The following is a 12587-nucleotide window of genomic DNA, read 5'->3' on the forward strand; positions in this document are numbered from 1 at the left end:
GCTGACCTTATAGGAGCTGGCTTATCAGATTCTTTGACAAGTCATCAAAGTACGTGGGGCAAATGTGGGAGCCCTAGGGGGTCAGTGGTCTCCTTCAGGAAAAACCTCCCAGAGCCCCTATCTAAGGAGCCAAGCCCTTAGAGGGCTTGGAGACTCGGCAGCAGTGTGCCAGAGCCAGCCCTTTATATGTGGAAGTGCAAGGAGCCTGCTCACCTCTGCAACCACTGGCTGTCACCTCTGCAAAAGGACTATCACAGCTGTTGCACTGGCGGCCAAGGGCTCCTGGGCGACAGGGGCACTGCCCACTGTGGGGTGCACATGAACGCGAGGTAGAGCCCACAGGGTAGCAGTCACACGGGAGGCATGAGTCGCTGCCCTGTGGTCGGTAGTGGAACTCCTATTTGAGAATGGATCAGGGACCTGAGGTCAGAGACTAGGGCTTAAGGTAGGGGTCTCAAGTCAGGGCTTGGGGAATGAGTGGAATCAAGGGCAAAGGGTCAAGAAAGCAGTACTCACAGGCCAGAAGGAAGGCTGGACTTCAAATGAAACGTAAGGGAGGGATCAGATGTCAAGAACAAGAGGTGGCAGTTAGGTGACAGGACAGGGTAAGAGGTTAGGGCCTGAGTCAGGTGGCAGAGATCAGCAAGCTGGATAAGAATCACAAATCATGGCTAGAGAAAAGTTAAAAGGTCAGGGGTCAGGGGCCAGGCATACCTTGCAGTGACACTGCCCGTTTGTCTTATTACAGTTGGGGTCAAAGCCCTTGTGAACATCACAGTTGCAGGGGCCACAGGTCGGGCTTCCCCACCAGCCCCGTGGACACTGCTGGTCCATCCTGGAGGGAGACAGCCAGGTGAGATGCCTCCATGTCCCAGTGACCCTCCCCGCCCCCACCAGGTCTTTCCATCATCTCAGTCTCCAGCCCCTCACCTGTGCTCACAGTGGTGCCCAAAATAGCCACCCACACAATCGCAGGTATAGCCATGGGGGGCTCCTGGAAGGTGGCGGCATGACCCCTGGTTCTGACAGGGATTCAAGAGGCAGGCGTCCACACACCCTGGGCCATAGTAACCTGCAGGTTGGGTTGGCAAGCTCAGGACACCAGCCACGGAGCACGGGAGGAAGCAGGCACCCCACTCTTCCAGTGCCTGTCTCCTCCAGGCTCTCCAGATCCCCTACTCTTCACCATGAGCCCCTGGTTCCTATCCAGATCACTCTGCCCTATCCCCAAGTCACACCTGGCCAGCAGGTGCAAGAAAAGGTCTGCCAGAGGTCTCGGCAGTCAGCATGGGGTGGACAGGGTCCAGATGCACAGGGATTGGGCACAACACAGCCAGGTTCCACGTTCACTCGGTGGCTGGGTGGAAGCAGGGTTGGAGATCCCGAAGGCGTGGAGCCGAGCCATACCCCCTGTGGACACAGCCAGCAAGGTGTAAGACCCATGTCAAAGCACCTCGGACCCTACAGAGCCAGGCACCTGATCTGATGATCCCTCACATGCAGTCTCCCTCAGACCCCCTAAAAACCCAGACTGACCCCAATATCCCCAATTCAGCTCCCCATGGGACCCCTAATCATGCTGTCCCTGACACAGATCTCTAGTGCTCCTTGATAATCTAAACTAGACCCTCAGCTCCAAGGGTATGGAAAGGCTTGACCTGTCTCTGATGGTTCTGGGTCACATCTCCTCCCCATGCCAACCCCTACGTGAATGCAGCATTCAGGTCCCAAGGCGCTCCTAACCTCTGACCACTCACCCTAATAGCCCATATCACGTTCCCATGCTGACCCCCACCTGGATACAGCCAACCAGACCCTGAGGAACCTCCTCTTCACTGCTGGGGGGCAGGCCTCCCACATGGAGTCGCTTTACCTTCAGGCCCTGCAGTTCACTCCCCACTGCCATGGTGTCCTGGGGGAGGGGGACAGTCAGAACTGGGGGTGTGAGGGTGCCTGGTGGACCCTTGTCCTACCCCAGAGTCAGTTTTGACCTTGTCCTAGCCCTGCCCGACAATCCTCTAGCCCTCTGGATCAGGAGAACAGTCTGGGAATGAGCTGCCCCCAAGTATGGAGGACCTGCTAGAGCATGCCGGGTGGGTAATAGCAAGATTTCGGCCAAGAACTGGGTCCAGACAGGCCTCTCTCTCCTGCACCCAGAAGAGATCCTGAGATTTCATGGCTTTGAGCTAGGGAAGTCAGGGCAGGGATCAGAAGGGATTTTCTTTCTTTCTTTTTTTTTTTTTTTTCAGAAGGGATTTCCAAGAGTTAGGGAATATACTGGCTGCAGAGGCACCCCAAGACCAGGCCAGGAATCTGGATAACCTCTCTGACATGAGCAGGCCTGGCAGCAGAGCAGCCTGGCTGGCATGGTGGGCTCAGAGCAAGGGTATGAGGAGGGGACTGCAAGGAGAGTGGTGTGCATTGGAGGGAATTGAGAGGAAGTGGACTGGTGCGGGGGGGGGGGCGTCAAGTGAGGTGGGTCTGGTTGGAAGACTAAGAATGGACTACCACAGAGTCAGAGATCAGACCTGGAAGAGGCTAAAGTCCAACGAGACCATGAGGACATGGTGGCCCCGCCGGCCACCTGGCTCCTCCTGCAATTCCAGCCGCAGATCGTGCCACCGGCCATCGCTGACAGTCACCTGGTCCAGGAGGAGGTGGGCAGCACGGCCCGAGCCCCTGGTCACCATCACGGACAGCAACCCCCGATCCAGCTGCAGACAGAGAAGAATAGCCCTGGAGTCAGGGCCTCAAGTTGGACTGGGGCTGGGAGTGTTAAGAGGGGAGGTCAGGGGGTTCAGACATCAGAATTACAGGGCCAAGGTATATTGGGCACGCAGGGGCTTGTGCCCTGGGATGTCATTTTGCTGAGAGTGAAGTTAGGGGGCAGAAGTCAGGATCAGGGACTGTGGATCGGTGCAGCTAGCACAAAACAGATATGCTGGGGCTCCGCACTTGCAGAGGATATGATGGTAGGAAAGAAGGCGAAGGGACAGGATCCAAAGCAGGGTCAAGTATGGCCAGGACACCTGGTAGGAGTACGCTGCATGACAGGCTCAAACCCAAAGGAGTGTTGCTGGTGGCATCTTAAGTTGAGAGTTGAGCGTTGAGGGAGGGGCCAGGAGGACAGACACACCTGACAGAGGAGCGTGCTGTGTGGCCCAGCCTGCACTTGCATCAGGACCCCCTGCGTCGCCCGTGTCCGAAATGCCAGCCCCAGGTACCACGGCACAGACACAGCCATGTCATTTCCAAAGTCCCAGGTCAGTGTGCCATTGCCACGGAAATGATGGGGATGGGCCATGGCTGAGGGGACAAAAGGAGCAGGATCACAGGCCCCACCTCAGCAACAGACCTTACCCTGCAGGCCCCTCTTGCCCCGTGCTGCCCACTCACTGAGCCTACAGTCTTTGCCACCGAAGCCCACAGGGCAGTCGCAGCTGAAGCCGCCCCAGCGTTCTGAGCAGAAGCCGCTGTTCTTACAGGGGCCCGAGTCACAAAAGTGCAGCTTGGCCTGGCAGCCTGCGAGAGGAAGGCACACGGAGGATATGAGAACATGAGGGGCAGGGGGCATGAGGGCTAGACAGGACACGGGCCCAAGGGGGCCACAAGTGGCCACAATTTTGGCCCCCTGTTCTCTCAGGGTGGAGCTGGAAGGAGGCAGGCCCTAAAGGCTAGGCTATGGCACAAATGCTTGCCCACAAAGGAAATGAGGATGAGGTCAGATGTGCAATCGCTCCATGTAGCCCTCCACCCCCCTCTCTAATACAAGGATGTGGCCTACCTGCCATGGTGCCGTTGTTTGCGACAAAGGCTGCCATGTCCACTCGGCGGCCATCAATGTACAGGTCCCGCATGCAGCCAATGAACTCCTTGTGTGACACGGGGAAGTTCTCGGGGAGATTGGGGACACCCCCCAGGAGCAGAGGGCCCGTCAGGTCCAGGGACCTGGGGATCAGGGGTCCGCATCATTGTTGGGACGGGGGCCAGGGTAGGGTTGCTCCTGAGAGTCACAGGAAGTATGTGTGTGCAAGGGTAGGACTTAGAGTGTAAAGGTGATTTAGTGGAGAGGGTAAGGCCAGGCTAGGGAAGAAGCCGGGGCCTAACTTCAGTTGTAGGGTGCAAAGCAGGGCTCATGATGGACAGATGGTCTGGGGAAAGATGGAGAGGTTGAGGACTAGGATGAAAGAGTGAGGCACTTGGGTGGTCGGTGGGATGTGAGGCACCCCCAAGAGTCTGGGGGATGTGGGGCATTAAGAAGAAGCAGGGAGAGTGGAGACTGGGGACTGGGTGCCTGAGGATCATGTGTGGGAGTAGGGAGTCTAGAGTAGAATACAGGGATGAAATTAGAGTGAGGTGAGGTTTCAGCATCCTAATGGGGAGAGGGAAATTGTGATCTGGGGAAGGATGGGGAGTTTGGCAGGCTGGAGTGGGGAGTGGGATATGTGAAGGGTTAGGGTGGGCTTTGGCAAGCAGAGGTCATGGGGATCAGGGGCTGGGGTCTCACTTCTTGGAGCTTGTTTGCATGCCAGCAGCTGCACATGAGTAGTTGCCGATCTCAGCACCAAACTGTAGAGCCACAGCCACATCGCAGTCATCCACGCTCAGCACAGCCACTTTGTCCTTGGAGGGGCCCTGAGCACCCCCTAGGGCATCTGTCCGGGGCTAGAGACCCAGGCACGCCACTCAACAGGACCCCCAGGGTGACCCCTGAGGGGCAGAACCTGGCAGCCCAGCTCCCCTCGAACTCCCATGCCAAGAGTGGTGCCCACCTTGTTGTAGTATCTCAGATGCACTGTATGCCACTGTCCGTCACTCAGGCCCCCTGGAACTGTAGGGCTGACCACTGTGTTGGACTCACCTGTGGGGAGGACACATGTGGAAGGTTGTCTGGAGCTGCCTACTTGCCTCTCCCTCCCCACCCCCAGTCATATAAATACAGCTATTCCCAAGATGTAGAACATGCTCCTGGATACATCAGATCAGTCCCATCTACTGGTTACCACACTGGCTGGACCACAGTGCCTTTGGACAGATAGGAGAAGCACACACTTCCTGGAGAGCCATTCTGACCCAGGGAATGGCTAGGAGGGTCAGACCCTCACTGATGTCTGTTTGGCGTGGAAGTAAGTGTTTAGGGGGTGCAGTGAGGCAAACCTGAGGGGACTTGAGGCCTATACCCCCCAGCCATATCACCCACACACGTACATCGGCCCCCACGCACATCCACAGGAGCACCCACCCGTGGAATACGTAAGCCGCACTTGCCCGGCCACGAGCTCCAGGGCCAGGAAGTCGTGCTTCTCGTTCAGCCGCCCGTTGTAAAAGAGTAGCCCACTTGGCTGCACTGTTGCGAACCTGAGCGGGATGCACAGGGAGCGTCAGGAGCCGGACACCTCACATTCACCATTCGCGGGGAGCCCGCCCAGGCTAGGATGGGGCAGGCAGTGACGAGAAAGGGTGCGGTGACGTCAGGGGCGGGGCATCCAGGGGGCGGCGGTGTCCTATGGGACCTCAGGGTGGGGCAGCTGGGAATCTGAGTCAGGGTCTGCAGGGAGTGGGGACGGCGTGGAGGCGCGCAGGGATACGGGGCGGGCACCTACGAGAGGGACAGCGTGAGGTGGAAGCGCTGCCGCAGGCCACGGAACATGACGAACGAACTGGGAGGGAAGGAGCGCGCCGCCACCTCGCAGCGCGGGCCCTCGAAGGCGCCACCCGCCGGGCACTGGCAGCGGAAGCCGCCGTCAGGCCCGTCGGCACAGGTGCCCCCGTTGCGGCAGATGCCCGGGACGCAGCGTCCGGCTTCCGTGTCCAGCTCGCAGTCTTCTCCTGCGGGCCAAACCCGGGTCCGAGGTCACCGCCGCGCCCGCCGGTCTCCAGAGGGCCCCGCGCCGCCGCGGGCTCCCAGCAGCTCCGACCACGCCCCCGGGCCCGCCCCCCCGCGGCCACGCCCCCTCCGTCGCCTCCGTCCCGCCTAGACCTCGGCTTTCTTCCCGGCCTCCCGCGCCCCCCCGCGGGGCTCTACCCCTTCCCGCCTAGCCGCGGGTGGGCTCGACCGGGTGGGCTCCAGGCTGGCGCCGCCCCCTCACTCGCCGCCCCCACGCTCTGCCCACCTGTGAAGCGTGGGCGGCACACGCAGGTGTAGCCACCCTCGCGCCGCGCGCAGGCGCCGCCATTCCGGCAGGGGTTGGAGTAGCAGAGGTCCAGCTCGGTCTCGCAGAAGTCTCCGGTGAAGCCAGGAGGGCAGCGGCAGCGCAGGCCTGCGATGGGCTGGATGGGTCGGAAGAGTGTGGAGGCCGAGGCCAGGAAGGGCGCGGACGAGTCGAAGCGCAGCACGGACACGCACTTCATGTAGTTCTCACAGGGCTCGCGCAGGCACACGTTGTCGTCGAAGGGCAGCACGTCGAGGAGCGAGCGGGCGGCAAGGGCCGCGCGGCGCACGTATAATTGCTCTTGCAGCTCCTCGGAGCTGAACCAGGGACCCGCAGCGCCCGCCCCGGCCCCACGCGGCGCCAGCGCCGAGAAGCTCACATTGAGCACGGTGCCCCCCACGTCCGTGTCGTTCTGGATATTGAAGATGAAGACGTCCTCGGCGGGTGTGGCCAGCACCGCCGCCACGCCTTCCAGAAAGTGGCCCAGCAGCGGTGACAGGAAGCGCTCCTGCCACATGTTTTCGAGGCGCACCGTCAGGCTGTTGGCCAGCAGCTCCTCCGTGATGATGACCACACGCAGGACACACTGCGCAGTCACGCTGTGCAGCCCATCTGTGGGTGACGGTAGGGGCAGAGGTCCGTCTGGGGTCAGCGGCTGCCCGTCCCCAGGACTCAGAGGGCTGGGGTTCAGTGAATGCTCAGACTCCCAGTACCTCCCAGTACCTCTGAGTCAACAGGCTGCCAGGACATAGGAGGTCCGGGGCTTGTGACCACCAGCTCCCCGAGCATCAAAGTAAAAAGTTGCTGCTTCCTCTCCCCTCCCTCCAACACCAGCAGAGATCTGAGCCAGCTCATGGGTCAGTCAGTCATTTATCCAGCACACAAGATGGTCCCTAAGTGGGCAGCAACCCACCTTCCCCCAGATTATCATGGTCAGCAGGACACCCTCACTCAGAACTTAGGAAGGAGCCAGGGTCACTGACCACTCACCCTTCCCCCCCAGCATTGCATAACCAGCAAAACATCCCCTCAAAGAAACAAATAGCATGGGCAGCCCCGGTGGCGCAGCGGTCTAGCGCCGCCTGCAGCCCAGGGCGTGATCCTGGAGACCCTGGATCAAGTCCCACATCAGGCTCTCTGTATGATGCCTGCTTCTCCCTCTGCCTGCTTCTCCCTCTGCCTGTGTCTCTGCCTCTCTCTCTCTCTCTCTCTCTCTCTCTCTCTCTCATGAATAAATAAATAAAATCTTAAATAAATAATAAATAAATAAATAAAATATTAAAAAAAAAAAGAAACAAATAGCGTTATAGATCAAGGATCACCCATCCCCTATCTCTGGTCAGCAAACTGCTTTCCCATGGCACTAAAAGGGCTGGCCCTGTGACCACTCAATCTCATCCCACAGAAGCCTGGCTCAGCATGCTCCCTCTCTCCAGAAAGGTCTTGGACCCTGGCCACCCACCCCCTCCTCAGCATTCTTGGGTCAGAAAGCAGCCCATCACCCCAGACCTGTGTCCATGATCTCAGTGGCCACCTCTCAAAATAAGGATGAAATGCTTATATACCTTGTCCCCAGACCCTAGTACACATTGAATGTCAATAAGGATTGGTTGCTGAGTGAACTGAGGAATAAATGAAAGTTGTGCCTTCTTTGGCAGTGCCAGGAGTCCATGCTCCAGAACTCTGGAATGAAAACCAGATGAAGCCTATCTCCCAACCTCTGGAGAAGTAGGCAGGATTGCAAGAGCCTCTCCCACCTGCACCCTCCTATGAGGGAATGTTTGTGAAAGTCTGGGGCTGTAGAGGCAGGAAAGAGACAGGTAGGCCTCTGGACATTTCTTGGAAGGGCAGGACCTCAATCAGCCCCTTAGATAGTAGTCAGGCAAATGTGAGCCCACTCTTTGTCTGAAGCTGCCAGAGTAAGCTGCTGTTCTTAACCGCTAAACTATTGACCAACCTCCCCTGTATAGATGGAGTGAAGGTCAGACTGGAACCAAAGTAATGCTTCATCTGAACAGGTGTGGTGTGGACTGAATGGTCCATGCTGGCTTTTCCTGTGACCTCCAGAGCATTAACCCAGGACCTGCAGCCTTTTGTGGGTAGGGGCACTATCTCTAGTGTAATAGACAGTTCATACCATCTTTATGGGGTCTGATAGATATCCTAGAATCTTTGGGGTTCTATGGAGTCTACCCAAAGACCCTAAGCAGAGACTATGTAAACCTACTAACCTGTGAAGTCTATGGTGGATCCTGTGGGGTGCAGGAACCCAGCACTTAAAGGATTCTTGGGAAGGCTTGGAAATCCTTCTTTGGTTTGAGGTACCCTGTGGAGCCCCTGAGGCCCTGACAGGTTGAGGTTACTGGGTCACTTGCCTGCCCCCCCACCACTGCCCTTACCTGTGACAGTCACCAACATGGAAGCCACCAGTGGACGGTTGTTATCTAGCTTGCGGCTCAGTCGAAGCTCCCCACTGGTCTGGTTGACCACCAGCAGCTGCAGTTCATTTCCCCGTTCAAAAGAGTAGAAAAGGTGGTCGGAGACATCAGGGTCGTAAGCTGGGATGCGTCCAATAACGCCCGAGGGAAAGGTGTCTGAGCGGTTGGATACATAGTTGTTGAAGAGGATCTGGAAGTTGTTGAGCACAGGGCTGTTGTCATTCTGGTCAACCAGGCGGACATGCACAGTGGCCCGACTGACCAGAGGCGCCGACGTGGCCTGCACTACAATCACATATTCCTGACGAGCCTCATAGTCCAGGTCAATGAGTGCAGTCAACTCTCCAGAGAAGATGTCCATTTGGAACAGCTCAGGGATGTTCCCCTCCACAATCTGGTACATTATATGGGCATTGGGGCCTTCATCAGGGTCTACTGCAGTAATCTGAGCCACCACTGAGCCCACAATGCTGTTCTCCTTCACTCGCACCTCAAACTCCTCAGCTGGGAAGACAGGTGCATTGTCATTTACATCCTGCACCGTCACCTGGATACTGACTGGAGTCCGCAGTGGGGGCACACCTCGGTCCACTGCATAGGCAGTAAGTTCATATACTGGCACTGCCTCCCGATCCAGCCGCCTCACTGTGCGAACGATACCAGAGGTGGGCTCAATGGTAAAATCTCCATCGCCATCTTCCCCATTCTGGAAAGTGTACTGGACCCGGCCATTGGCATGAGCATCCCGGTCAGTGGCTGAGATCTGTAGAACACTGGTGAAAGGTGGGGCATCCTCAGATACCAATCCCGTGTAGTGGGAAGCCACAAACTGTGGAGCATTATCATTCACATCATTGACCATCACCTCCACATAAGTAGTGTCTGCCTTCTGTGGGATGCCATTGTCCCGAGCAGTAATAGCCAGTGTGTAGGTCACTTGGTCCTCATAGTCCAGTGGAGCCTGTAGTGTAATGGCCCCTGAGTCTGCATCAATTCGGAACTGGGGCAGGTTGTCCTCTAGGAGATAGGTGATACGAGCGTTCTCACCCACATCATCATCAGAGGCACTGATGACCACCACAGTGCTACCCACCGGTCGATCTTCATTCACACTCACCGAGTAGTGGGCACTTTGAAAGACAGGCCGGTGAGTGTTGGCATCTGTGATGTTGATGTGCACATAGCAATGATCATGAAGGGCACGGTCAGAAGCAGTTAGCACCAGCTTGAAGTAGCGTTCCTGCTTGTAGTCCAGTGGCAGAGCCAATGTCACCAGACCTACGCCTCCCTGGGTGCTGATTGCAAAGCGATTCCGAGTGTTGCCACCTGTGATCTGGTAGCTGATGGCACTGTTGGCATCACGATCTACAGCGGTCACACTGACCACAGTGGTGCCCACAGCGGCATCCTCATTCAGCCGCAGGTGGTACTCCTTCATCGTAAACTCAGGCCGATTGTCATTAACATCTAGCACAGTCACTGTGACACTGGCTGAGGCTGAAAGTGGGGGTGTGCCGTGGTCTCGGGCCTCCACACCAAAGAAATAATGCTCCACAGACTCACGGTCCAGGGGGCCACTCACAGAGACCCAGCCAGTGGCACTGTTTATCACGAAGGGCATATCAGGTGCCATGCCAGTTAGGGAGTACTCCAATCTGGCATTCTCCCCATGGTCTGCATCCACTGCCTGAATGTGGATGACTGAATGGCCCAGGGGTGCGTTTTCCAGTACAGAGACTTGGAAGGGTGTGCTGACAAAGATAGGAGTATGGTCATTGATGTCCACCACCTGGATGCTGACTAGGCCTGTGTTGTTGGACAGTGGTGGCCGGCCTGCATCCTGTGCCCGGATGCGCAAGGCATACTCTCGCTCTGCCTCAAAGTCCAGAGGTGCCACCACCTGAATCTCGCCCGTGAGGCTGTCAATTGCAAAATGGCCACGACTGTTACCGCTGATTATGTTGTAGTGCACCAGTCCGTTGGCATCCTTGTCCCGGTCTGTGGCTGTGACGCGTAGTACCACCGTATGGGGGCGCACATCCTCGCGCACCTGCGCCACATAGCGCTTCTCGCTGAATTGGGGCGCGTTGTCGTTCTCATCCAGCACGGTTATGTGCACACGCACTGTTGCAGAGCGCGGCCCGGGCTCTTGGCCCTGGTCGCTGGCCTCCACCACCAGCTCGTAGCTTTCCATGTGTTCGCGGTCCACACGACCGCTGGTGCTTATGAGGCCAGATCGCGGATCAATCTCGAAGGCGGCAGAGGCAGCGGCGCGCGCAGCTGGCGGCCCCACGAAGCGGTAACGCAGATTGGCGTTGGGGGGCGCGTCGCCGTCTGTGGCACGCAATTGAAGAATGGGGTAGCCCTCCTCCACGTTCTCGCGAAGCGTCTCCCGGTATTGCGCCTGCTCAAACACCGGCGCGTGGTCGTTGCGGTCAGTCACGGTAACGGCCACCATGGTGGTGGCCGAGAGGCGCGGCGAGCCGTGGTCCTGCGCCGTCACGCGCAGGTAGTGCCGCTCCATGCTCTCGCGGTCCAGAGCAGCCTCTGTGCGGATGAGGCCGCTCAGTGGGTCAATGCTGAACAGTTCCAGCGAACGGCTGTTCATGAGAGCAGCCAGCGAGTAAACTAGGCGCCCGGCCTCTCCTGCGTCCGGGTCCTGCGCCACTACGCGGAGTACCGTGGTGCCCGCTGCCTCGTTCTCAGGCACTAGCGCCTGATAGTTGTACTGAGGAAACTGCGGGTGGCGATTCGCGGCGCGACGGGGTCGGACTCTGTTGGTTGTGGGTATTCTCCAGACTCTTGGATGAGCCAGGACCCCCGGGGGGCGCGGCCCAGGACTCTGCGGGAGGAAGCGGCGGCGGAAGAGAGCACGCGAGCGCATGCGCTCGGGCGTCGGCTCGGGAGCTGTCCGAGACTCGCGAGGTGCTGAACCAGGCGCGGGAGCTGTCCTCCCTGTGAGCGGTGCTGAATCCAGCCCAGGGCCAGATCCCGCAGCCCTGGGGGAACACTCCGGCTGGGGGGCTGTCCTCTCTGCTCTAGGTGTCGCAGTTCTCTCACCCTGACCCCTGCGCCTTGGAGCCCACAATTCCCCGCAGCAGCGCATGGTTCCCACTTTTTTGGGGGTGCCTCTCCCAGCATTCCTCTGGGAGGACACCGGCTTGTAACCACGAGGCCAAACCAGAAGGTCCGAAGGGAAGGGCGGGCTGTTCTCCAGGCTCGGGACCTCTGGGGACAGAGCCTCTGGAGACAGACTGTCTCTTCGCAAGGGTCCTGCCTGCTCGCAAGAGGAGACCTCTGTGCGCCAGCATAACAGAGACCCTGTGCCCTGTCCTGTTTCTCGCCCGCGGCTGTCTAATGCCTGGACCCCATATTTCGCCCCCAGCCCCGCATCCGGCTGCTTAGGGGGCCCTCGACCACTCTGGGCGCTTTTCCTTCCCCCTCGGAGCCCCACGAAGACAGGCTCCCTCATTCCCAGACCAGGCTCTCCATCCTCCGGGACCCCGGGCGTCTCGGGACAAAGAGCTAAGGTTCCACCACCGATCCGCGCCCCTGGCCCCGTAGCGGCAGCTACCCCTGGGTCCCAGCCTTGGCCCCCGTCGACCCCCAGCTCCTCCCGGCTGAGAGGGAACAAAGAGACGAGGAGAAGGAGCAGGAGTAGTGGGGTCGTCGGCCCCCTGAGACTCCACCACAGCGGCCGCCTCGCCATCACCCCCCGCCTCCCCATACGGCCTCCACCACCCCTCGCCCCGGTCCGGGCCTTGGGCCCGCCCCGCCACTCGGGCCCCCTCCCGGGCCCCTGCCGCCGCCCCGGCCCCCCGCCTCTCGGCCTGTCGCTCCGCGCCGCCTCCGCCCTCTGGGCACCATCTACTCCGCGGCCAGAACCCCTTTGGCGTGCGGCCCCGGCTTTTGCCGCCCCCACCACAGCATCCCCGACGCTGCTGCCGCCTCCCGTCGCTCCAACATGGCTCCCGGACTCAGTGATGGTTCGTTCCAC

General features: G+C 59.0%; 1 protein-coding gene across 1 annotated transcript in view; it reads right to left on the reverse strand.

Annotated features, from left to right (window-relative positions):
* CELSR3 (cadherin EGF LAG seven-pass G-type receptor 3) overlaps positions 1 to 12314 on the reverse strand; it is a 36836-nt gene extending 24522 nt beyond the window's left edge. The window contains exons 1-15 of the mRNA XM_041763614.1: positions 8552 to 12314; positions 6114 to 6764; positions 5604 to 5829; positions 5243 to 5358; positions 4773 to 4861; positions 4508 to 4665; positions 3785 to 3948; positions 3397 to 3522; positions 3137 to 3306; positions 2529 to 2714; positions 1796 to 1912; positions 1239 to 1410; positions 931 to 1072; positions 715 to 835; positions 214 to 397 (exon numbers count right to left, since the gene is read on the reverse strand). Coding sequence (XP_041619548.1) covers positions 214 to 397; positions 715 to 835; positions 931 to 1072; positions 1239 to 1410; positions 1796 to 1912; positions 2529 to 2714; positions 3137 to 3306; positions 3397 to 3522; positions 3785 to 3948; positions 4508 to 4665; positions 4773 to 4861; positions 5243 to 5358; positions 5604 to 5829; positions 6114 to 6764; positions 8552 to 12299 — 6370 coding nt within the window. The 5' untranslated portion in view covers positions 12300 to 12314. The remainder of the gene's footprint in view (positions 1 to 213; positions 398 to 714; positions 836 to 930; positions 1073 to 1238; positions 1411 to 1795; positions 1913 to 2528; positions 2715 to 3136; positions 3307 to 3396; positions 3523 to 3784; positions 3949 to 4507; positions 4666 to 4772; positions 4862 to 5242; positions 5359 to 5603; positions 5830 to 6113; positions 6765 to 8551) is intronic.
* Between the last annotated feature and the right edge of the window lie 273 nt (positions 12315 to 12587).

The sequence above is a fragment of the Vulpes lagopus genome, chromosome 7 (genome assembly GCF_018345385.1).
Source record: "Vulpes lagopus strain Blue_001 chromosome 7, ASM1834538v1, whole genome shotgun sequence".
NCBI lineage: Eukaryota > Metazoa > Chordata > Mammalia > Carnivora > Canidae > Vulpes > Vulpes lagopus.